Source organism: Pyrus communis, chromosome 10, assembly GCF_963583255.1.
Source record: "Pyrus communis chromosome 10, drPyrComm1.1, whole genome shotgun sequence".
Taxonomy (NCBI): domain Eukaryota; kingdom Viridiplantae; phylum Streptophyta; class Magnoliopsida; order Rosales; family Rosaceae; genus Pyrus; species Pyrus communis.
The window spans coordinates 249,749-273,591 of record NC_084812.1 but is presented as its reverse complement, the minus strand read 5'-3'; the positions used below and the strand labels follow the sequence as shown (position 1 = coordinate 273,591).

Below are 23,843 nucleotides of genomic sequence, written 5' to 3'. Positions count from 1 at the left end.
ACAAAGGTGGTTAATTAAATTGAAAACGTGGCATGATACAATGAAGCAGGTCAAGTTGAAGATAGCAACTAGCAAGGCAACATGAAATAGGATTATAGTATTATCAACGGATGTATCATGTATGTATATAATAGGATAGTATTCATGTACAAGAAGATAAAATTATCCTCTTAATTGATAATTAATTAATTAGATGGCAATGCAGGTGGTGTAGGGTGCGACTGCGAGTCAACCAGGATGGACCAGAGAACATGCACATCTTCGCATGGACAGGACCTCACATCCTTGTACAATATATATATCCCTTTTCCTGCAAGTTTGTACATTAACAAGAACAAAATAAAACAGAAACAAAAAAAAGTATGAAGATCGTATGGATGTTAAATGAGAGCTAGAGAAGAGATAGAATTAGATGGCAAAAGGAGAAACGAGGAATTGCGTACGCTTTCTGTGGCTCGAGTGCAGACGATCCCAGAGCTTCTTCAACGGGGAGACGAGGGAACGAAGCCACCCCATTGAAAGGAAGGAATGAATGGGGAAGGAGGATGAAGCAGTTTTTAGAGTTTAAATGGCGGGTTTGTTTGTCAATCATGCTACAAAGGTATATCACTCTTGTTGACGAGTCTTTGTCACATCCTTTTTCTTCCCCCCTACCAAATTAAGGAGCAAACCCCTTCTCATTTCTCAATCCCAACCATTCTTTTTCTTCCTTTTACACTTGAAAACTCATTTTCCTTCCAACTGACATAATTGTATTCGTGTTGCTTGCGCCTCAAGCCTCTCTATCTCATGCAGTTAATCGGTTTTTTCATGCTCATTTTTGGGTGCTCGTGTTTTCCTCGTGTCAAATACAGCGTTCGAGTTTGTGAATTTAGCAATGAGGTGTAGGAGTCATAGTAGTTAGAGATAATGTAGTAAGGATACAAGCAAGATATTGGATTAGTCTTCCTCTTCAACCTGAAGGAACCTACCTTCCATATTACATTTACAAAGTGGATGCCTTTTTGACCCATGAACGTTGTATGAAAATGCTCGATTAATTCGGATAAAACGGTAATTAAGACTGAATAATTCCATAAGCAAAGTATCGATTACGTACGGAGACAATTAATCTAATATGATTGGATTACATTACCAATTTACACACACATGTGGTTAATTTGTCTACGTTATGGGCTCCATCTTCACCCAAAGGAAAAGCAACTTCAGAAAGGCTTCTTATTCCCTTCTTCTGTACACTTTACAGATCGTACGATAACATCACTCTATAGATCGTTTCTTTTTCGCTGCAAAATGCGGTGATCATCCTCAAATCTAAGGGTTTCGGATGAAAAGATAATAGAATTTCGGAGGAGTACATTATTATCTGCGTTCGTGCGTATGTAAAACAAGTCATCTATAGGAAAAGTTTTTTCTTTTTCACACATGAATCTAGCTAATACATACTAGAAAGGAACTGTTTCAGCTCCATGGAAAACAAAGATTATGGGAAAGTAATTTTACTTTTTACCTAGGCTGACCCGATTGCTTACTCTAATCCAAAGCCTTCCCTCTTGATTATTAATTACACTGCAACGTCAAGGCCCGAGCAGCTAGTCTACCCCTAAGTCCTTTCCTCTATTCGTTTTGCGATGGAACTGAGACTGCCTCCTCTTATTTCCTGCATATCAGTACAGTTAGAAAATGAAATCTACAGTTTCATCGTGTGTAAGAGAAAATACTATGAACCTTAAGAAGATGCACAGAAGATGGACATACCAAGGAAGCTTAAACGTGTCTTTCCACCATCCCTGCTTTGAGCAATTCGCAACTATCCTGTCCAACCGTACAATAATCTCAGAGAAAATGGGTCTCATGACAGGTTCTGGATCCCAACATTCCTCAATCAACCTGCATGCATATCATTGTAGCATCATCATTTAAGCATTACAATTCCCCTTTCAGATACGATGAGAAAAAGTTATTGCATATTAATCAGTAGACCCTTCGGTGACTTGTATTGAAATCAAACTTACTCTTTCACTACAGGGGGATAGCTTTTTGATTTGGTCCTCAACTGCGGTCTTTTTCCTTCCAAACACATCAGCTTCACAGATTCTTCAATAGGCTTGGGATGGAATGGTTGTATTCCCTCAATCATCTATGAGAAAACACATCCACGTAAGGAACAAGTTAACGCTTTATTTCAATGTAATAAACAACAATGTAATGTTTTCCGCAAAGCATAAAAAGAAAAAACCATGCCAAAAAATCCCCCAAATCAGCGGTGTTTTAAAATAAGAATCAAAAGTCAATGTCTGCAAGAGTGCCATATTCACAGCACAGTGTTTATGTGCAGCGTGTGTGCTTGAGAATGCAAAATACTGACAAGAAAGGAAATATATTCTAGAAACCTAGGCAAGTAGAGCTAATTTAGAAGTGCTGAACTGACAATGAATCAAATTTTATAACACAATGAAGATAGTAAATTTGTACCTCATATAATATAAGACCGAAAGAGTAGGCATCCACACTTCTGTCGAAAATTTCATCTTTGTAGATCTCAGGTGCCACATATAAACCTAGAATGAAAGAGGAAAAATTATAATTCAAATTCTGGTGATGTGCATGCGGTCCAAGAAAGTTAAGCAACAATCAGAATTCAAAATTTTAATTATGAATATTTCTCTACTCTTAAAAGACGAATAATATTATCATAGAGTGCACATGGGAGAGATGAATTCAAGGCAAGAAAGTTATTCAGTTGTACAAGAACTTACTTGAAAGGTCAGTGCCAGCACAAGGCTGTGCTAGTTTTGCTTTGTTAGGTGAAATTTTTGACAACCGTATCAAGCCAAATCCAGCTACTTTCAGTTGACCTCCATTATCGAGCAAAATATTTCTGGCACCTTACCGAAATTTCAAATATTAAATAACCTTTCATTCCAACCAGAGAACCATCAAAATTCAATAGGCAAGTATTACACATGTGCATCAACTTATGCATTCGGTTGTCTTACTTTGGCTTTAAGTCGCAGTGGATTATTGGGTCTGGTTTACATTCATGAAGATAATTCATGCCCCTGGTAACAAGAATAGGGAAAGAAAAATGTCATAAATGTGAAATGGCTGAACCTAGCTACAGACGTCAGAAGGAAGAACTTGCTTGAGGTACTCATAGATATGAATCATATGATGCAATTTATGTGCTTTTCATATGAACATAAACTTATTGTGTGTGCGCGTGCGTGTGCTGATTTCTATTTAAATGGGAAGATTTAAAGGAATAATTTGCAGAAAAAGAAACACATGCCTTGCAATGTCAAGAGCAAATCTTAGGGCTTTTGATGGAGATAAGCGCCCTTTCTTTTGAAGATAGCTTCCCAAGTCACCCTAAAATATCACCATCAAAGCATGCCAAGTCATGGTTAAGATATTTAAGTGTATAATGAGTGGACAAGCACACATACAATTTATATGCAGAGAAAGAGAAGATTACTTTTGAATGATACTCTGACACAATCATCATCGGTATATTTTGGGTGACAGCACCAACAAATTGAACGACATTAGGATGCCGAACCTTCTCTAACAACTCCAGCTCATGTTTGAAAGCATTACTGTTGGATTTAAGGAAATATGAAGAAAGAATGCATCACAAAACAGTCATAGAAGTCTATAACATAAAATTGTGCCATCCCACACTGAACTAATGGCTCTGCAATTAACTAAGGAGCAATCAAACAATAACAAGATTATATAAATTGTATTACATTAGAATTAAGTGGTAGTACAACGTCACCTAAACGGTTTTCAGGGAATGAGGGTACATACATGCTTTCAGGGTCCGTGTAGCAATCCTTGTCAAGCATCTTTACAGACACCTTTGTACCATTCCATTTTGCCACTTGATACGATCCCTGTTGAGAAAAACGGAGAAACATATCAGTAATCTATCTAAATAACAAAGCACACGTTACTTGTGTTGCCCATTTGCAGCATTATGCACGTCCTGAAGGGACTCAGACTTTCAATTTTCCCGAGTACAAAGAAACCGCGTTCAATTCACCGAAGACTTTAGACACGACATATCATAAGTACTACTACTAGTAGTAGACTGGATCGTGCATGAACATTGAAAAGTAGAGCAGAAATCTATAAATGGTGGAGAAAAGGGGAAAAGGAACAACCTTTGTGATACCATCGCTCTTTCGAACTTGAAGCTCTAATGGATTGAGCTCATACTCTGGAACTTCTCGAGGATTCGCAACAGTCATTGGTGTTTTCCTGGTTTTCTAGAAAATAAAACAAAGAGAATACAACAAATGCATGAATCTCCACATGTAGACAGGCTAAAATTTTCAATCAGAGAGAAAGAAGGAAGTTGATCGGGGTATAGACCTACCCGAACTTTGGCTCCACGTGCCTTCAGAACGTTGTAAACTTCCGTATTCCCGTAATACTTAGCATCTGCAGCAGCCTGTTCACATTCAACACATTTGAAATGTTCAATCTCCCCCGTTGTAATATCGCAAATAATACGAAATTGTAAGCATATGTTTTTTTTTTCTTAATTATATTTACACTCATAATATTCTAACTAAAATTTGATTAATTTAAGCAAACACATTAACACAGAGAGAATTAATCGAAGGGATAATTATATTGATTCATCATCATAAGATAGATAACAAAGAGCGTAGCAAGGAAGGAGTACCGTGCTGCCCCAGCGATCACGAGCATCGATATTGGCCTTGCGGGAGAGCAACAGCCTAACGACCTCGACGTGGCCCTCGCAGGCAGAGATATGGAGCGCCGTACGGCCGTCCAAATCGATGCTGTTGACGTCGATGCCTTGATTGAGAAGGTCCTCGACGCCCTGGACGTCGCCGCGGCAGGCGAGGAAGAGGAGGTTCATGGTGGAGTCGAGATTCTCGGGGACGGAGAGATCGACGACTTCGTCGTCATCGTCGTGCGAAGGGCTGCGGCGGATGGGGTCGAGGGAGGACTGCCTGCCGAAGCTGAAGCGCAAGTTGTTCCTCTTGGGGTCGAGCGAGGATTGGCGGGTGAACTGGCGGCTGAGAGTCCGCTTCAGCGACCCCGTGGAGAACTGCCGCGATATCCCCCGCTTCAGCTGCGCCGCGATGCTCTCCATTTTAATTATTCTAATTTAATTTAATCACTCTGTCTGTCTCTCCCTGAACTTTTCGATCAACTTTTACTGCAGATATATATATGGTGGTGGTGGTGTTGGTGATTCAGAATTTGCAAACTGCAACTGCAATCTTTGTGATAATTCAAGTGCAGCAATTGCAATTGCAATTGCAATTCAATGGAAGAAGTATGCGCATGCAGCAGCTGCTGTTATACAATTACAGATACATGATCATCCTTGTCATCTTCTTCTTCTTCTTCTTGTTTTTGCTGGGATCAACTTGTTCCCGCCGGTAATGCTGGTGGCGGTGGTGGGTCGGGATCGAGAGCTTGAATGTGGGGTCCTGAGAGAAGGAGTTAGGCTCTCGATTCCGATCGACGAGGTGAGAGGAAGAGAAAATGAGGTCTGGAATGAGAGAGCGAGAGAAGAGGAGAGAGATGAGGAGAGATCCGAGTGGGGCGCCGCGCATTCAAGGAGAGAGAGATGGAGGGGGAATGCTTTTATTTTTTGCCTCCTGTTTCCACACACTGCCGCGGAAAAGCCGGTTTGGATATTTCCTTTTAGTTAACGGTTTTATAGCAAAAAGTTTTGAAATTGGCCAAACTTGAATGTCTTTTGATCCTTTAATTCAGAATCTATCAATATGGTTTCTGAAATTTACCGTCACACTTTAATCTGATCCCTTCATTTCGTTTTTGTGAAAAATTCAGTTTTATTGCCCGCGTGACACGCAAAACAGAATTTTTTATGAAAATTTAACTGAATGATTAAATTAACATGCAATAGCAAATAGAGTGACCATGTTAATTGATTTTGAAATTAAAAAACTAAAACTATTTGCGATTAAAACCTTTGAGTAATGGACAGCTCAATCTTCTTTTTGGACGTATAAAACGCGGCAACGCTACAGTTTGCTTCAATTTCTGTTATTATTTGCGTCATTATTCAAGAGCAATTACCTGTAATTTTGTCAAAGAAAATCATTTCTTTTTATTCATTTTGTTTCCCTTCTAGCTGAATTTCGTTTGATTTGGTAATGTACCGGGCACAGCAGCAGATAAGAATGGCATGGATGATGCCTAAAAGAGGAATTAGCTGCCTCTGCCACTCTGCCACTCTGCCTCTGTGTAACAGCGTATGGTCCTTTTTGTCCCCGCCCAGCACTAAATACTAAATAGGGTAAAATTGGAAAAAATAGATGACTTTCTGATAAGTTTTATGCTTATTGTCTGCTCACGTGGGAGTGACTTTTATGCCACAAATACACCGTTGAATCGTTGATGTATAAATTTTTTTTTGCATACGATTGTATCAATTTTTTGAGAGACGTGTCATGTAAATTAGAGTACTTACGTCTATTTTACGCTTAATTCGCTTCCCCGTCCTTTGAATTTAATTATTTAGCAAAAAAGAATGTGGCTATGTTTACATGAAAGGGATTTTGATTTGAAGTAAGGTGTTAACATATTTGTTTTTGTTTGTTAAAGTTTGGACTGAAATGATGCGATGAGTGGATGAATCCAGTTGCAAGTCATCAGTGGGTCTGGCCGACTCGGTCAACCCAGAGTATGGAACACACAAGTTGAATCAAGCTGTCCCTTCGATTCATTAAAGTATCTTATCATCGTCTCACACAGTGAGTGCCCGTGATGAAACAGATACCAGACAATTCTAGTGCACGGGATAAAAAAGAAAACTAATATATATCTCCAAGTTGCACGTGATGAAAGAGATACAAGGCAACTGGCAAACCCTCACGCGTTAAGAGAGACCAATTCCCCCCACCCAAAATGTTATTCCATGCCATTCTCCAATACTCCCAATTCTCACCAAACAAAGGCAATTGGCAAACCCTCACACGCCCTCCCTCTCTTCCTGTATCCAGGCTTGGGACCGACAACGTAAGACAAACTTACAAAGGCGGAGTTATATATCCAATCCAATAACCACCTCCGGAGAGCAACAATACTTTAACCATATGTTAAGACTAAACACAAAGGTAAGCACTACGTACATGGGATGCCCACTATGCCACCACTTCATCCAAACAAGAGCACCCATCCTAACAAAACAAGGATTAAGGAAGATCATGTCATTCAAACCTTGTTTGATCGGGCAAGATCAATCCAATTTCTCTATGTTATTTGAGAGGCCCTCAAATGAGGTAAACTTTCGCCATGGGCGATGAAATAAGGTGAATTTTCATTCTAACTGATCAAGTGTGCGTTTCTCATCACAAGAGTCCCAGGCACCACAAACCTATCACCTATCTAAAAATTCAAAAGAGGCCAATGATTTCTATAGCATCACATATCTTGATGCATTCAAGCTTATTATTGCTCAAAGCAAGCAGAGATAAGCCTATATCAGAAACAATCAAATTAAACATCTTTGATATTTGCAAGCACCAACACGGGGGAAGAAACTAAGAATGTAAATGTCTATCATCAATTCAACTCAATACCTTGGTGATCATGCAACTTGAAATTGATTCAGCGAATTAACATCAAACACAGTCAATACCAAATAGTTAAGGATTCATTTATCCAAAAGATAGTCACAGCGAAGACAGCTAAGCTACCTACACAATTTAATCCAAAAACCAACACTTTCAGAAAAATGGCAAGGGAATAAGGTATGCAAACCTTGAATGTTTTCTGATGAGTCAAACATCTAAGTGGACTTTTATTGCCATCTGAACTCATCGCAAAGCTAAATTACACACTAGTGTCAACATAAAGAAGTGAACGATAAAGCATTACTTTCTACGCTTGTTGGGACCGGTCTTGTACCCACCCTTGGTAGGCTTTCCCCAAGGTGTTCGAGAACCCTTCCCATGAGACCCACTACTCTTGCTCTTACCCTCACCTCCACCATGAGGATGATCAACTGGATTCATTGCCACTCCTCGAACCGTTGGTCTGATGCCTCGCCACCGGTTTTGCCCAGCCTTATAGAGTTTCTTGGGCTTATTTCCATCACTTGGGACTGTACCAATTGTAGCCCGGCATTTAGAATCAATCCACTTTTCAACACCTGAAGGCAGTCTCACTAAACACCTTGAAACAGTGGGTTCTTTCAAAATCTTTGCAAAAGTGCCTGGTGCTCGAACTAACTTGCCACCTTGGCCCGGGTTCATCTCGATGCTGTGTATTTTGGCTTGAATGTGCATATCAGCAAGCGGCAAGCACCTTCCGTATTGTGAATTGATATCATAGTGAAACAACTGATTACTTGAACCAGCTACTTCTGTGGAAAGTATAACATTACTAGTAAAGTTCATTTCGGCAGCAACTAGATCAATGCACATAAAAAGAAAGGCTTTTCCTAATTTCGACACCTGAAAATGGACACAAACATTCTTAGGATCATTGCTAAAAATTATATGGGTGCAAACTTGCAAAGGTAGTTTAAAGAGCAGAAGAAAGAGATGACACCAAAGAGGAGGAAATGAAATAGCACAATATCAACATAGAGAAGACGGTTGTTCATTCACGGATACAACGGTTTATTGATCATCGTTTTGCTTAAGAAAAACAGAACATCTGTAGGAAAGGAAATAGCACAATATCACCATAGATAAGACGATTGTTCATTTACGGATGCAACGGTTATTTATTGATCATTGTTTTGTTTAAGACAAACAGAACATCTGTATTATCTTATCAAATAGAAACATCCCACATTCCACGAACTATGGCACAAACATCCCTTGAAATACAGCACTTCAGTCATCAAACTCTAGGCGCCTACTACCTACCGGCTCTGCCATAACTCTCTGGTTAACCCTATATGGCATTGACCTTATAGTTGCCGGCTTATTTTTCCTAATTTTTTAAACTAACAAGCATTCGTATATAAATTATACAGACGATAACTTCACTCAAGAATTCACTTCAAATCTGCGTAATTTTTCTTACCCTTTCATTTCTCAGAAACCAAACAGCAATTTGCTCACATATCCAACCCAATGAGCTTAACATGCAAGCTTAAACATTTTTAACAGCTCGAATCAGCTAATTTAAATTGATGTTCAATGAGGAAATGGCATGAAATGAAATACCGGTGGAGAGAGTGCGATTGGAGGCGCGGGTGGGGACATTGATGACGTTGGAGTGGCGTAGGAGCCTATTCAACAGGGAAGACGAAGCAGCTCCAGCTCTCCACACCGCCATACGATCCACTTCTACCCTTCTAGCTCTAGGTTTCCCTCCACCTCTCTTCTTTGTTCGCGCAGCGGCCGCAATTCATTCGGTGCTCTGCGTTTGGCTCCTGTCATTCCTAATACCGCCTTTAAACTGAAACGACCCCGTTTTTGTGTAGCTTAATTATGAAGGGGTTTTCGCTGTGATTCACTCGTTAATTTTGTGAGCCACGGTCAATTACTTCAACTAATTCCTTTTAGGATAATACTTGCATCCCAAATGACGGAATGCACATATTTCTTCTTTTGTGAATAGTACCATATATTGAGCGTATAAACATAATGATTGGAACCATTCGATTTTTTTTAATCATCATTTAAATATTACTCTTACAAAAAAATCATTCAAATCGAAAATCGTTTAATCATCCAAACGTATAAAAAAAACTAATGGACATCATGGATATGTTCCTTGGCACCTACACCATTAATTTGTTCTATACATTTCAATAACTAAATGTTCCTCTCTCGTTAGGTGATTAAAAAATTTAACCTCTAAGAAGAAAAGAAAAATGAGAAAAACACTTTGTCGAAGATTCCCACCCACCCACCACACACCACCATGTAACTTGTAGTTTCTTTTGTGGCCGTTCTTTTACTCTAGCAACAAAAGTGTTTATGATTGTGGTTGCTCTCTTGCCTTATTAATGAGAGACCTTTGTAGCATCTATGACTTAATGCTCAAACTTGATTCTTTGAGTTGCAACTGTTGTTTATTGTTGAGGAGGTGGTTCTTGTATTGTTTGTTGTTTTATGTCCGTAGCTAAGAACTATAAGAGGAAGCTCAGGGTATATTGGAAGTGACTCATAGTAATGATTCTTTATTGATGATTGCAAGATTAATAGAAAGTGTTACCGTTTTATCCCTATGATGTTGATATGATATAGTATAACAACTTAATATGTTTAGTCCTTGTATTCTCGATGAATTTATAATGAAGAAAATTTGGTGCTTTTTTATTTACACTTGACATGTCTTATTAGTTGAAAATCATAGTATGCTTATGAATATATAGAGATTAATAAACATGAATAAATCGAAGAATGAACCGACTACAAACGAATATAATTTTATTCTTAATTGAAAACAGAGATTTCTAACACACTAGTTATAGAGGACTAATCATAATCACATGCAAAAAAACAAAACTCTAAATTTAATGGACTAGGCACAAATTCTAACTTAAACCCTAATTTTTTAATTTTATTTCAAAAAATACTTATTCTCCCGATCGGACCACGTCATTCCCCAGTCAGGCCAAGAATTTGAGTGGGACCGGATTTGGGTTCACTCGGATTCAAATCAGTAGGATTTTAAGAATATTCTTAATCATCGTATATCGTTAATCACAAATAATTTTAAATTTTTTATTTAAAATTAAACATAACTATTACTTAACGAAAACTGGTTTGTATAATAAATTGCTATCCTCACAAAGGGAACAAGATCCTCGCTGGATCCTTCTATCAGGATCCTCCGGCTGCAGTAATCTCGTCCGTTCAACCGCAAATCGGACGGTCAAAAGACAATCACCCGTGTGCTGACAGCAACAGAAGCTGCGATGGCAATAGTGGCCTCGGATCCTCCGCCTCTCGTGGATGTCGGAGAAGACGACGGCCCGGGATCGTAGCAGCGGCCTGGAAGAAGGCGCAGCAAAATCGGCTAGAAAAAATGAAGAAATTTTTTTGAAGAAGCAGCAGAATTGCAGAGAAGAAAGAATAAGAACTGAAGAGGAAGAAGCTGCAGCAGCAGAACCGCATAGAAAAAGAAGAAGAAAGGTGTTGGGGAAGGATCCGGATAAAAGGGATTCGGAGAGGATCCAAAGAGCTCGGATCCTCATCCAGTGGGACCAACGAAGATACTGACAAAGCTGACATGACCAATCCCAAGGGTGTTATCGTCAATCGATTTAACTCGATATAAAATGCTCTGCTTGAATAGCGTCGTGTTCCCATTCGTAATTGGTAAGTCTTAAGTTACACTAGCAGCTCTCTCTCTTTCTCTCCAATGGCGACCATTTCTTCAGCTTCAGTTCGCACTCCGAACTTCTCTTCGTCCTTCTCCTCGGAGCACCTCCAATCCCTCGGGTTCTCTGAAACGCTATTGTTTCCTCTGACGAGTTCAGCTTCGAGATCAATAATCCATAGCCATGACCGCCACAAGCAACTCGCGGTCTCCGCTAGAAGCTTCGACCAGAATATCTCCGACAGCGGCTTCTCTTCCAACGGCTCTCCTCCTTCGACCGCCCGCTCCAAGTATGCACGCGTTATGTATAGATGTAAATTTGCGTGTTTCGTTAAAAAGATTATTCGATTTAATTTGTGATTAGTGATTGATAAATCAGGGTAAGAAGGCACACGATTTCGGTGTTCGTTGGGGATGAAAGTGGAATGATAAATCGGATAGCAGGGGTGTTTGCTAGGAGGGGATACAACATCGAGTCCCTGGCTGTTGGTCTTAACAAGGACAAAGCTCTCTTCACCATCGTCGTCTCCGGAACCGAAACGGTCTTACGCCTCGTGATCGAGCAGCTTAACAAGCTCGTCAATGTTATGAAGGTTTAGCTTCTAATCTAATACAAATTTCTGATTAATTAATGTATTAAAATTTTAATTACTCTAGGTAAAGTGTGACCTGCAGCCTTATGTGAGCTAATATTTAGGATTTTTATGTACTCCTGGTCACTTGTGCTGCAGTATGTGTTAAAATATTGAATGCATTTGTAAATTATTTTGTTTACTGATTTTTCAGTTTGTTTGTTTGTTTTTTTATAACGTGGCGGGTAGGTTGAAGATCTCTCAATTGAGCCTCAGGTGGAGCGTGAACTAATGCTTATAAAAGTAAATGCCGATCCAAGCTATCATGCCGAGGTAGTTATAGAATCATCCCTGGTATTAGACATAGCTAGTATTGCTCAAGGTTTTGAAAATGCCTATGTTTACGATTTTCTGTTTTTGTTTATATTTTACCAGATCAAGTGGTTAGTGAGCATCTTTAGAGCAAAGATTGTGGATATCTCGGAACACTCGGTAACCATCGAGGTAATGATTGGTACACGTTCAGTGCAGATGTCATCTCTAGGCAGGCCTTTCGTTGAGACCAAGTGAATGTTCATACTTCCTCCATTATTTATAAGATTGAGCATCTGTACATTGATGTGAAGTTTGACTTTTACTCAGGTCCCAAAACCAAGTTAACCGTTTTTATATTATTATTTTTATGATATAGGTGACAGGAGATCCTGGGAAGATGGTTGCTCTGCAAAGAAATTTCAGCAAGTTTGGGATCAGAGAAGTTGCCAGAACTGGAAAGGTACCTATTTGATAGAGAATCATTGAAATTCTCTTTTCTTCTTCACCTAAGATCTCATTCAGCAGTTTTGAGTGATGTGTCATGCATCAATATATTTTGTTGTTCTTGCCTGTAGATTGCCTTGAGGAGGGAAAAGTTGGGTGCATCTGCTCCATTTTGGCGATATTCAGCAGCTTCATATCCTGACCTTGGGAGAACAGTTCCTGTGGATGCTCTTGTGGGGGTTGAAAACGGACTAGTTAATGCTGAATCTGATGTGTCTTCTGGGGTATTTTCTTCCACAGCCTTTGGTTTGATTAGTCCTCACCAAATGCATCTCCTGTACTCTGTTTTTTCGTCTCCCATGCTTCTTACAATTTGATGAGATTACGTATGAGGTTGACCCTTTTCTCTGGAGAAAATGGGAATTATCATGCGCTTTTTGATTACTTGATTTGATGTTATTTATTTCAGTCTCGATATACATATAATTCCATTCTAATCATAAGGCCTTTCATAATACAAGAGTCATTATGAAACTTTTTCTGTAGCTATATTATCTGTTGATAAGCTGTTGCTACATTTAAATCTCATGAAAAAAACCTTTATTGAATGCAATCTTTCCCTTCTTTTTAATCTTGAAACAGTGATTCTATTATTTTTGTATGTAACTGCAAATCATCATTGACTTTTCAATTAATACATATACATTTGTTCACGAAGGGTGATGTTTATCCTGTGGAGCCGTCTGATACCTTTACTGTCAATCAAGTTCTTGATGCTCACTGGGGTGTTCTCAATGATGAAGATGTAAGTAAATCATATGATCGCTAAATGGTAATTTTTCAGTTTCTATCTCTTTCAATGGGGGTGCAAGTCATACCCTATCATAATCACTGGGTTTTTCTATTTTATTTTGAGAATACATCAAAACACTCAGTTTCTATCTCATTCTAAACCCTACCTAATTTTGTTGATTATTTTTCTTTGAGCTACGCATTTCAGACTAATGGACTTCGATCACACACTTTATCCATGCTCGTGAATGACATTCCTGGGGTTCTCTACATTATTACTGGCGTTTTTGCCCGAAGGGGTTATAACATTCAGGTATATTTTCTCTGCTGTTATTTCCTCCTCTCTGTCTTCTACTCAGGCAGCAAGTTTTAGGCTTCTGTTTAAATGGGCTGATTTATTGCTACCAGAGCTTAGCTGTTGGCCATGCGGAAGCTGAGGGGCTATCTCGCATTACTACTGTTGTTCCTGGTACAGATGAATCAATTAGCAAGTTGGTGCAGCAGCTTTATAAGCTTGTCGATATTCATGATGTAAGAATGTTAACTACTCCAAAGAAGGCATTTTTCTCGACATGTTAAAGAAAATATGTTGGTTCTCATCTGTTGTGATTTATGCAACGAATAAATTTAATGCCATCTGGTGAATGCAATTATAGTCTATGCATGATTTGTCTGTACTGCACCACATATTCTGAGTCTTGCATTCACATTTTTGACCTAAATTGCCTGATTATAGTCTCCCCTTCTTTCACAATCATTGTTAGTTATAAATGCTGGTTGAATAGCCTGGGAGCATGAAACATCATCAGTCTGTTGTTGTCTTCACAACTAAGTCACTCTCAGATATGATGGAGGGAAAGAAAGAGAATAAGATTTAATTGGGAGGGGATAGTCCAAACCCAGAAGTCCAGCACTTAGATGGCTCATCGCCTTGGCTTCATAACTTCTTTGCACCCTTTACTTTTGTCAGAATAGTTTTGGACCTTTTTTCCCCATAATTTCAGTATCCATAACACTAATAGTCTTTCTTATGTTTAAGTTAAGAATGGTGGCCTTGATGTGAATAACAAAATTTATAACTTTTGACTTGTTCAGGTTCAAGATCTTACCAATTTGCCATTTGCCGAGCGGGAATTGATGTTGATAAAAATTGCTGCGAATGCTGCTGCTCGAAGAGATGTACTTGATATTGGCAACATTTTTAGGGCCAAGGCTGTTGACGTTTCTGATCACACAATAACCCTTGAGGTGAATATTCCCTTTTCATATTATATATATAGAGGAAAATACCTCACTTGCTATGACCCGACGTGAATGACGCTATAAAGTACCTCAAGATGATGTATGTGGGTGATGATGGATGCTAAGGGGCCATTTTATGTTGTTAGAGGACAGATCTCGCTGTTGGTAACTTGGCACTGATCAAATTACTGATTTGCTTTTGTCCAGCTAACAGGAGACCTGGACAAGATGGTTGCATTGCAGAGGTTGTTAGAGCCCTATGGAATTTGTGAGGTTTGTCCTGCAATCTTTAGTCAAGTCTTGAAAATTTTGATAAGGGCAGCTTGCATCATGAGTCTTGGCTTAGTTCTGTGAATGCGGCATAATTTGCCTTGGCTATATTTTATGGGCCGACTCCTTAGGCAATCACAAACTTATTTTCCCTCTAGATTTTTTGGGTGGCATTATTGCTTCAAGATATCAACAATTCTTTATGGATTTGGCAGGTGGCGCGTACTGGACGAATTGCACTGGTGCGTGAGTCAGGTGTGGATTCGAAATACCTGCGTGGATATTCTTTTCCTCTGTAGTTGGCACTGGCTGGTTGATAATGATTTGGGAAACTTGAATGGGAGCACTTGTAAATGTGTGCAAGGTGCGCAATCTTGTGCGTACATATGAGTCAGATGGCAGACTCCAAGTTGAAGGGCTCAAGCAGACTGACTAGTACAACTTCAACTTTGTGCTTACACTTTTTATTGCAGATCACCTTCCGCTAGGATATTTGTTTGTGTTTTTTTTTCATTAGTAGAAGATAAAATCTGTGTTTGCAGAAACAGAACATTGTAAGTATTCTGAACATCACACTAGTATAGCTGATCTGTAATGCGTGTCTTTCTCTACTCGAATTTTGATCATATATGCTGGAAATTGGAAAGTTTGAATTGCTTATCCTCTGTTCTCTTTGTTTGCTCGTTTTTGCCCACACCAACTTCTCCATTCTCTTTTCTTTTCTTTTGAATTCAGAGATGGAGCAGAACAATATAGTGTTTAAAGGGAGTATATTAAGCATAGATGTCATATAGTTTTGTTATTATGTGATTCCGGGGTATTTTGCACTCCAATGTTTTTGGCCGTTAGATCAAAACCTCCGAACTATTTGGTAACGAACGAGTATTTGGTTGTACTATAAAGTCTATATAATTGAATGATAAAAGGTTGTGTAAGATTATATATAGGAAGAGTACTACATTACGAATATTTTGATTGAGTAGAAAGGAATGGATGATAATAGTGTCACTCCTTGGAAACTAAGACAAGTTGCTTTCCTATATTGCGGCCAGAGAAGAGGCCGACGAGGGCTTTAGGAGCATTGTCAAGGCCTTCAGCAATGTCTTCCACATAAGTCAATTTGCCTTGTTTGATGTAGGATATGACCAGGTCTAGGAACTTTGGATAAAGGTGAAAGTGATCCGCCACTATGAACCCTTCCATGCGCACCCGATTCCCGATCATGTACATCAAATTCTGTACACCTGCAGTCTGGCTACCGTCGAACTGTGAGATCATTCCACACGCTGCAATCCGCCCTTTGAATCTCATGTTTAGTAGCACTGCATCCAGCATCTTTCCCCCAACACTCTCATAGTATATGTCAATGCCTTCCGGAAAGTACCTGCATCATACACCCACATCTCGTCGTATACTTTACTTCGAATGAATATTTGGGGATGGGGAAATCAAACTCAGGACGTTGGGTGCAGGGATGAATGCTCTTAAAGTTGATCTCGGTTACTATACCAACCTTTTCAGAGCTGCAACCAAGTCGGTCTCTTCCTTATAGTTGAAAGCTTCGTCGAATCCAAACTTGTTCTTTAGCAGATCGACCTTATATAGTGTAAATAATATTGTAAGGAGATCTATTCAAAGCTAATATAAATGAGAAGTGGTTTTGATTGATGCTAGCAATTAGCATATATAGTTAATTTTAAGTTACCTTTTTTCTGCTTCCAGCAGTTCCAACAACATAGCAACCCGACAATTTGGCAAACTGGCCAACAAGCTGGCCAATCGCTCCAGCTGCGGCGGAAACAAAGACTTTCTCCCCCGGCTTAGGTGAACAAACCTCATAGAAACCGGCATAAGCAGTCATACCATTCATGCCTGCGTAATAAGAAAGTGAAGAGATTCAATCAAGAGGATAAGTATATGTATACGAATATACAGGATCGCTCAAGCGCTAACGGGTTACCAAGAATTCCAGTATAGTAAGAGAGGGGGACATCAGTGTGCTGAATTTTTATCAAGGATTCCGTGGCCGTGATGACACTATATTCTTCCCAGCCGGTAAACCCCCAAACCAAGTCGCCTTTGGCGAATTTGGGATGGCCGGAATCCAAAACCTTAGACACTCCGTATCCGCTTATAGGCTGACCAGGTCTGTACATGTCGAGGGCGTAGGAGGAGGAAGCGTCGAGCTTCTTCATGCGCGCAGCCATGTAAGGGTCGCACGAGAGGTAGAGATTCTTGAGTAGAACGCCGGTGAATCCCCGAGGGAGCTTGAGCTTGATCTTGCTGGTGCTCACGCACATGTTGGAGTCCTTTGGATTCCCACTCATGAGATGCTCCTTAAGTAACACCTGCTTGTTGCTCACTTCCTCCACGCCCTCCGCTTCGACATTATTCGCCATTGCAGCCTCGTCTCCGTGTTAGTAACTTTTTCTCTGTTCAGTTTTGCAAGATTAGAATTAGGAAATCCAGATGCGAAGAATGCAGGGCAAATAGAAGAAGTCCAAGAGAGAAGAAGAGGGGTTTTCGTGAGTGGTAGTGGTGTGGACACACGTGCGATTGTTTGTTCTAGTTCGATGCATGGGCTAGCAATGTCGTCGTGTCCATAAATAAAGGCAAACCTCATGACTCGCCTAAAACGTGTAAATCCTTATCACCTTTTACTCGTTCAATATTTCTATATTTTTTTTTTTTTTTGTTTGATGTTCAAAATCTTCTGTAACTAAAATTTTATATGGTCTCTCTATTTGAGTAACACGTGATTTGAACTCAAGTATTGGAGTTTTAGACTGCTGTTTTTGTCTGGCTTTTTTACCAAAATTATACATATTGACTCTCTATTCAACGGCAGATTTAGAAAAACCTTGAAGGATTTCAGTGTTAAAGTACAAGTTTTTTAGATAGAAATAAGCGCGAATTCACTGAGGCATTTTATTGAATTTTATTGCACACTTGGTGGGTTCATTATCGTCAATCAAACTGATTAGTGATTGATAGAATTTGTTGAGTGTTGTCAACGCGACTTGTCAAAATATGTCTTGGTAGGCACAAAAGAGACTCATACTAAACAATGAAGGGTCCTTGGAAGGGAGGAGGATTCTCTACCCTCCTATTCCCATCCCCTTTCATCCCCTTCTCTCACACACTGTTTTTTATCTTATTATCTCTATAAAAAAATCAATATAAGATATTGATGTGGCTTAACCGTGACCGTTCAAATGGGAGGGCATGGAAGGGTAGAGAGATTAGGAGGGTAGAGAATCCTCCTCCCCTTGGAAGACCTTCAAATGTATATTTTCCATACTCCAGATGGTATTGAGACCATCTTCGTTCAAATGTACATCTAAGTCTCCATGTAAAGCCTTTTCAATTATTGATGCTCTGATTTTTGAAAGAATCTCTTCCCTTGTAATATTGGATGGATTTAGTTAAAAAAAAAATGGTTGATTTAACAATCCAGAAATTTTACTTGAGCTTGGTATTAATACGTGATCATGCTAAGCTTAATCAGAGAACATTTATTAAGGGAACAAAACAGCTCCCCTCAACACAATTATTTATAACCAGAACATGCTGTTACAAAAACCACCTCGTACAAGTTGTCATTTACTAGTTACACACACGCTTATAGGGACTATTGGGCGTCTGTGAGTGATGAAGTCAATCCCTGGAAACTAAAACCCCCTGCTTTCCAACATTGCGGCCGGCAAAGAGCCCTATCAGAGCTGCCGGAGCGCTCTCAATGCCTTCAACTACATCTTCCACGTATGTTATCTTCCCTTCTTTTATGGTGGTAGTACTGTTTCAAGAAACTTCCCGTAGAGATGATAGAAACTAGAAGCCACGAAACCTTGCATACGGAGCTGTTTAGAGATCATTGACGTTAAATTATGCACGCCTTCCTTCTGCTCAAGGTTGTACTGCGAGATCATCCCACAAACTGCGATTCGGCCATTCATCCTCATGTTTAGCAGGACTGCATCGAGCATCTTTCCCCCAACATTTTCAAAGTATATATCGATGCCTTCAGGAAAGTACCTGTTACGTAAATTACACATTCAGAATATACATGTTTAGCCCAATGTTTAAGCAATATATAGGAAGTGGAAAATCAATCCAATGTTTAAACAATATATAGGAAGTGGAAAATCAATCTCACATACTCAAGAACCTTTCATTTTCTAATCTTCTCTCTCCTTCGAAAGATTGGGGATTAGATCTTAAGTTTTGTTATTTATGTTAAGGCCTTTCAGAAAAGGGGTCGTATTGTTGACACATGAAAAACTCAGTCTGCCTTCAGCAGATTAAAATTAGAAACAAAAATGCCCCTTATCACCATTCATAAAGTTCTGATTCTGATCAAGAGTTAAAACACATTACACAGATATATAGGACTGACCTTTTTAAGGCAGCATCCAAGTTAGGTTCTTCTTTATAATTGAAAGCCTCGTCAAACCCGAACTTGTTCCTCAGCAAATCAACCTTAACTCGCAGAAGGGGCATACAAATATATATCATTGAAGTGCTTCAATTGACTCCAGCAGGTTGAAGAATAAAAGTAAACGAGTTTAACACATTTGATGGCAATGATGATAAAAAAATTATTGGTCACCAACACCATTTGTACATCAGCACAAGATGATCTGTTTCATTTTTCAAAATTTGCAAACCACAAAAAATCGTCACACATACATGTCTTTACAAGAATATTCTGAGTCACAGCTATGAATTGCCAATTAATGTATTAATTCCTAATTTCCTATTTATTACCAAATAGCAATGACTCACCTTTTCTTTGCTTCCAACACTCCCAACAACATAGCAACCCAACAACTTTGCGAATTGCCCAACAAGTTGACCTACTGCTCCAGATGCGGCAGAAACGAAGACTGTCTCTCCTTTCTTTGGACTGCAGACCTCATGAAAGCCCGCATAAGCAGTTATGCCAGGCATACCTACATCAAACAAATAAATTAGATGAGCCTTGAGCATCAAGCAGGACATAGCATGCATATAAATTTTAAGCCTTACATATTACTATAAGGGTAATGCTAGGGAAATCAAAATTTTAAACCAAATATTATGGAAGTTGATGATTAGATTATTACTTAACTGTTGATAAACGTGCTTATTTTATTTGGGTGACACATTATTTGGTTTGAAATTTTGGTTTCTCTAACATTATCCTTATCAAAAATATTTTTCACGATGGTTTAAACTGATTAGGATGGATTAATTTATCAACCAGAGTCTAGCAGAGAAGAATGGTACAGATCAAGGCAAGTAAGTTACGTTGAAAATTGGACTCAAGTCAATCAACATATAATAATATGTGACGACATGTAAATTGGACTGAAGACTACTTCACACTTATTCAAGAGGTTAGTCCCTTATGAGCTTCGCACTTAAATTTCATTAGTCAAATACAAACATATGAGATCAGAGAATTCAGATAGCTAGTTATGTGCGGCAGAAGCAGTTTTCCGAAGACATCAACTTCAAAATTGGTGAAAACAGCACTAGAAGCATACCTAGAATTCCAGTATAGTAAGAGAGAGGGACATCGATGTCGTGAATCTTAAACAGGGCCTCTGTGGCAGTGATGAGACTATATTCTTCCCACCCGGTCATCCCCCAAATGAAATCGCCTTCCTTAAACTTGGGATCCCCCGATTCCAAAACTTTAGCCACTCCGTATCCGCTTATAGGCTGCCAGTCCACAGCATTTCAATATCAATGTCATCAAGTTAGTAGTACTAAATAGGAACAAAAATGCAAGCTGTTTTGTTTGGCCAAGAAAAATGACATTGGTTGGATTACGTTCATCACAAAATTAAAATGCAAGCTTGAATTAGTCTCTGTATATTATAAAGCAGAGATATTCAGACACCAAGGGGAAATTGTGAGGATTACGTTCATCTCAAATCCTTCAGCCCCATTTGTAAATATAGAGAAATTAATGCTAACAATTCTAAAAGTTTAACAAGTTAGGGAGATCAGAGAGGGATGATGAACTGACCGAACTGGGGACGAAGCAGCCGACATAACTGCCTGGTTCGCGCTTGGTCATGCGGCCTCTCATATAAGGGTCGCAGGACAAGTAGAGGTTCTTCACCAGAACCCCATTGGAACCTTCTGGAAGCTTCAGCTCGGTGGTGGCCGCGGTGACTAATTGCATGTCGGATTCTTTGGGGAAGCCGGTGACATAGTCTCTCAATATCACCTGCTTGTTGCTCGTCACTTCCATTTTTTATTCTTTTTCTATTGAATTTGCTTCTCTTGTTACAAACAGAGCCGATCGCGGAATGTTTAAATGCGCTGTGAGCAATCAGCAATGTCAAGTCAAGTTGTTAACGGCATTGGTCGTTTATTTCACCTTTGTCGATGCAGCTTTGCCGACTTGATGTCCGCTTTGCCGTCTTGATGTCCGCATCTTGATGTCCCCTTTGCCGTCTTCATGTCCGCTAGTTAGAGAAGAACCTTGATGAATTTTTAACGTTGGTTGAACGAGGAGACGTCTTTCCAACTCAGAGATGGTGGGGAGCCTCCACGTTATAGTAAGTACTTTTCTTCTAATTTGTTTCATCAGATGAATTTTTAACAATTGCACATTAGTAATCAATGAAGAAAATCAATTTATGTGGGGTGGTCCTATCATTTTCATACTTGAATGCGTTGGTTTTAATATGACACAAAAAAAAAATGAATTTGTTGGTTTGTGGTTGGATTTTTGGGATTTGGGGTTTTACTAACTTACCGATTCAAACTAATTCACACGCATTCTACTTTTGAGACATCAGCTTGAAGCAACATGTAGATTTTCTACTTTACTGCGATTTTATTATACTGTTAAGAACGTAAAATTAGAAAGAACTGCAATGAAATTGTATCAGAAAACAATTTCTTTTCTTCTTCTGTATTGACACATGAACTGCACCTACAGAGCAATCCATTTCTTCATTTCTTCAACCTTATCAACAGTAAACCCCAAATCCCATAACAAATTAGTGGATCATGCATTGCTCAAAATGCTGGGGGAGGCAAGTTTCTAGTGACACACATGTACGGGGCACAATATGCAGTGGATTTAAATAGGTACTCATATTCATGCAGAAAATGGGATCTATGTGGTATTCCTTGTTGTCATGCCATGGCTGCGATTACAAGACAACAGAGGAGGCCATGTTGCCCAAACTTCAAAAACTACAAGTGAAGGGTTCAACCAGCACCAATCTGTGATGCATCCAAGAGGAAGCCAAGAAGTGCTACAACACCAATCAGTTATAATTGGAGAACCAAGTGGCAAAACTTCCAACAAAGGTTCAAGCAAACTATCCAAGAGAATACTACTGAGTTCCATAACCAAGCTATGGTTTTCAATATCGATGTCAATGACTACGGTGCGTTCATGAAGTACATCGGAGGTCTTTCCGACAACATTCAGAATGAACTGAAATTATTCACCGTAGAAACTACTGAAGAAGCTACTAACTAGGGCCCTCCCATCGAGGTAAAAAACAAAAGAGCTAACTTAAAAGATGACAAACAGAAACTTGGCAGTAAATCTGATTGGAAGAAAAAAGGGGAGGAAAGAAAGGAAGGTCCAACACAAAAGAACTATTGTGATCACTTTCAAACCAGTAGACATGCCAGATACAAGTGATGGATACTTCACCCTGAGTTATGACCGAAGCAAGTGATCAACAACCAAAGGTGAAATGACAAAAAGGCTACCTTGACTAAGCAAAAAGTAGAAGAGTTTCCAGAACTGAAAAACATCAAGAAGTATGATTTTCGTTTTTAAATCACTAGATTTCGTTAAGTATTGAAGAAGTTATGAACATTTAAAGTTTATCTAGTTTCCGGCAAGTTTTCTAGTTTTTTCGCGGACCAGCCACCATTCAAGCTACTTTACAGCCATCTCCGGCAACCATTGGGCTTACAAATAGGTATAATATTGTTCCACACTTTTCTATCTTCGTTTTGATATATTATGGGTCGAATTTGGTTAAGAAACGATTGAGTTACGAATATTTGAAAATTGCCCAAAGAATTTTTAACGGAATGACCAAAATCATGAATGGTGGACAATCTCATGGATCATTTCTATTGATTTTTAATCTCAATGACCATTTCTATTAATTATGCAAATCTTAGGTATCATTTTAGATATTTAGCCAAAATTTAATCTCTTTAACCTTGGCTATTATCAAATGTTATAGCCTCGGTATCTTGGACTCTTAAGCCATCTCCAACCGAGGGCTGGCCAGATGGCTCGTTTTAGCCCTTTGGCCATCTAAGATATTAATATTTTAATGAACAATATAGGGCCGTATTTGCCTCCGTCTTCAACCGGGGGCCAAAGGGCCATAGAGCCAAACATAATTTATTATTTAAATTTAAAAACTACAACAACTTAAATTTAAAAACTACAACAGTGATTGGCCCAAAAAACCAAAAAAATTAGAACTTAAATTTAAGAAATGGTTTAGGTATTTATAGGAAGGAAAAAAATTAGAATTTTTTAAGAATTTAAAAAAAAAAAAAAATTTGAATTCAACAGCTAGTCAGCTAGCCATTGGATTCAAATTTTTGTTTAAACATTCTTGTCGGTTATAAACACGAATGTATTTATATTTTTTTTTGAATTTCTGGCAAACCCTTTGGCCCTTTCAAATTTTAGAGGACCTACGAGCCATCTGGCCTAACCCTCGATTGAAGATGATTTTCAGACTAATTTTAACCCTTTCATCATCTAGATCCTTCCGTTGGAGATCCAACTGGAGGCGATTTATTTGACACTTTCAGCGGTATCTGAGACACTACTCCACCGTTGACAAGAACAAGATAGCTAGATTCAATATTTCTAGCTAGCTAGCTTATAGGAGTTGTGAATTTCATTTAAAT

At 39.0% G+C, this 23,843-nt stretch overlaps 4 protein-coding genes and 1 pseudogene across 5 annotated transcripts; 1 reads left to right on the top strand and 4 right to left on the bottom strand.

Moving 5' to 3' along the window:
* Positions 1 to 1,299: 1,299 nt before the first annotated feature.
* LOC137747268 (integrin-linked protein kinase 1-like) lies at positions 1,300 to 5,685 on the bottom strand. The gene is made up of 12 exons (XM_068487345.1): positions 4,697 to 5,685; positions 4,385 to 4,459; positions 4,170 to 4,274; positions 3,814 to 3,899; positions 3,479 to 3,599; positions 3,293 to 3,372; positions 3,000 to 3,062; positions 2,760 to 2,881; positions 2,476 to 2,561; positions 2,016 to 2,140; positions 1,759 to 1,890; positions 1,300 to 1,660 (listed from the first exon to the last, which is right to left on the bottom strand). The coding sequence occupies exons 1-12, from the start codon at positions 5,132 to 5,134 to the stop codon at positions 1,654 to 1,656; spliced, it is 1,440 nt and encodes a 479-aa protein (XP_068343446.1). The 5' UTR covers positions 5,135 to 5,685; the 3' UTR covers positions 1,300 to 1,653.
* Positions 5,686 to 7,603: 1,918 nt separating this feature from the next.
* On the bottom strand, positions 7,604 to 9,403 carry LOC137748273 (large ribosomal subunit protein uL2my, C-terminal part-like). Its single transcript, XM_068488400.1, has 2 exons — positions 9,198 to 9,403; positions 7,604 to 8,383 (listed from the first exon to the last, which is right to left on the bottom strand). The coding sequence occupies exons 1-2, from the start codon at positions 9,307 to 9,309 to the stop codon at positions 7,893 to 7,895; spliced, it is 603 nt and encodes a 200-aa protein (XP_068344501.1). The 5' UTR covers positions 9,310 to 9,403; the 3' UTR covers positions 7,604 to 7,892.
* Positions 9,404 to 10,740: 1,337 nt separating this feature from the next.
* LOC137746682 (acetolactate synthase small subunit 1, chloroplastic-like) lies at positions 10,741 to 15,604 on the top strand. Its single transcript, XM_068486687.1, has 12 exons — positions 10,741 to 11,594; positions 11,684 to 11,897; positions 12,126 to 12,209; positions 12,312 to 12,380; positions 12,568 to 12,651; positions 12,767 to 12,919; positions 13,354 to 13,440; positions 13,636 to 13,740; positions 13,836 to 13,958; positions 14,523 to 14,675; positions 14,877 to 14,942; positions 15,155 to 15,604. The coding sequence occupies exons 1-12, from the start codon at positions 11,347 to 11,349 to the stop codon at positions 15,236 to 15,238; spliced, it is 1,470 nt and encodes a 489-aa protein (XP_068342788.1). The 5' UTR covers positions 10,741 to 11,346; the 3' UTR covers positions 15,239 to 15,604.
* LOC137746683 (2-alkenal reductase (NADP(+)-dependent)-like) lies at positions 15,433 to 20,605 on the bottom strand. 2 transcript variants are annotated; one of them, XM_068486689.1, is made up of 5 exons: positions 20,468 to 20,605; positions 16,900 to 17,371; positions 16,645 to 16,811; positions 16,453 to 16,535; positions 15,433 to 16,323 (listed from the first exon to the last, which is right to left on the bottom strand). In XM_068486689.1, the coding sequence occupies exons 2-5, from the start codon at positions 17,336 to 17,338 to the stop codon at positions 15,945 to 15,947; spliced, it is 1,068 nt and encodes a 355-aa protein (XP_068342790.1). In that variant the 5' UTR covers positions 17,339 to 17,371; positions 20,468 to 20,605; the 3' UTR covers positions 15,433 to 15,944. The 2 variants fall into 2 exon arrangements, with proteins under 2 accessions (XP_068342790.1, XP_068342789.1); XM_068486688.1 differs by lacking the exon at positions 20,468 to 20,605 and having other exon boundaries at positions 16,900 to 17,502.
* Positions 18,518 to 21,380, bottom strand: LOC137746685 (2-alkenal reductase (NADP(+)-dependent)-like; annotated as a pseudogene).
* Positions 21,381 to 23,843: the final 2,463 nt, after the last annotated feature.

Excerpts from the sequence above, each read along its gene's own strand:
- LOC137746683 (XM_068486689.1), bottom strand. The coding sequence starts at position 17,338 with ATGGCGAATAATGTCGAAGCGGAGGGCGTGGAGGAAGTGAGCAACAAG. Across the intron at positions 16,812-16,899 it reads TTACTATACTGGAATTCTTG|GCATGAATGGTATGACTGCT; the intron begins GTAACCCGTTAG and ends CTTATTACGCAG. Across the intron at positions 16,324-16,452 it reads TTGGTTGCAGCTCTGAAAAG|GTACTTTCCGGAAGGCATTG; the intron begins GTTGGTATAGTA and ends TGTATGATGCAG.
- LOC137746682 (XM_068486687.1), top strand. The coding sequence starts at position 11,347 with ATGGCGACCATTTCTTCAGCTTCAGTTCGCACTCCGAACTTCTCTTCG. Across the intron at positions 12,652-12,766 it reads AAGTTGCCAGAACTGGAAAG|ATTGCCTTGAGGAGGGAAAA; the intron begins GTACCTATTTGA and ends TCTTGCCTGTAG. Across the intron at positions 12,920-13,353 it reads AATCTGATGTGTCTTCTGGG|GGTGATGTTTATCCTGTGGA; the intron begins GTATTTTCTTCC and ends TTGTTCACGAAG.
- LOC137748273 (XM_068488400.1), bottom strand. The coding sequence starts at position 9,309 with ATGGCGGTGTGGAGAGCTGGAGCTGCTTCGTCTTCCCTGTTGAATAGG. Across the intron at positions 8,384-9,197 it reads CAATCGCACTCTCTCCACCG|AAGTAGCTGGTTCAAGTAAT; the intron begins GTATTTCATTTC and ends TACTTTCCACAG.
- LOC137747268 (XM_068487345.1), bottom strand. The coding sequence starts at position 5,134 with ATGGAGAGCATCGCGGCGCAGCTGAAGCGGGGGATATCGCGGCAGTTC. Across the intron at positions 3,900-4,169 it reads AGAGCGATGGTATCACAAAG|GGATCGTATCAAGTGGCAAA; the intron begins GTTGTTCCTTTT and ends TTTTCTCAACAG. Across the intron at positions 2,882-2,999 it reads CACTGCGACTTAAAGCCAAA|AAATATTTTGCTCGATAATG; the intron begins GTAAGACAACCG and ends GTAAGGTGCCAG.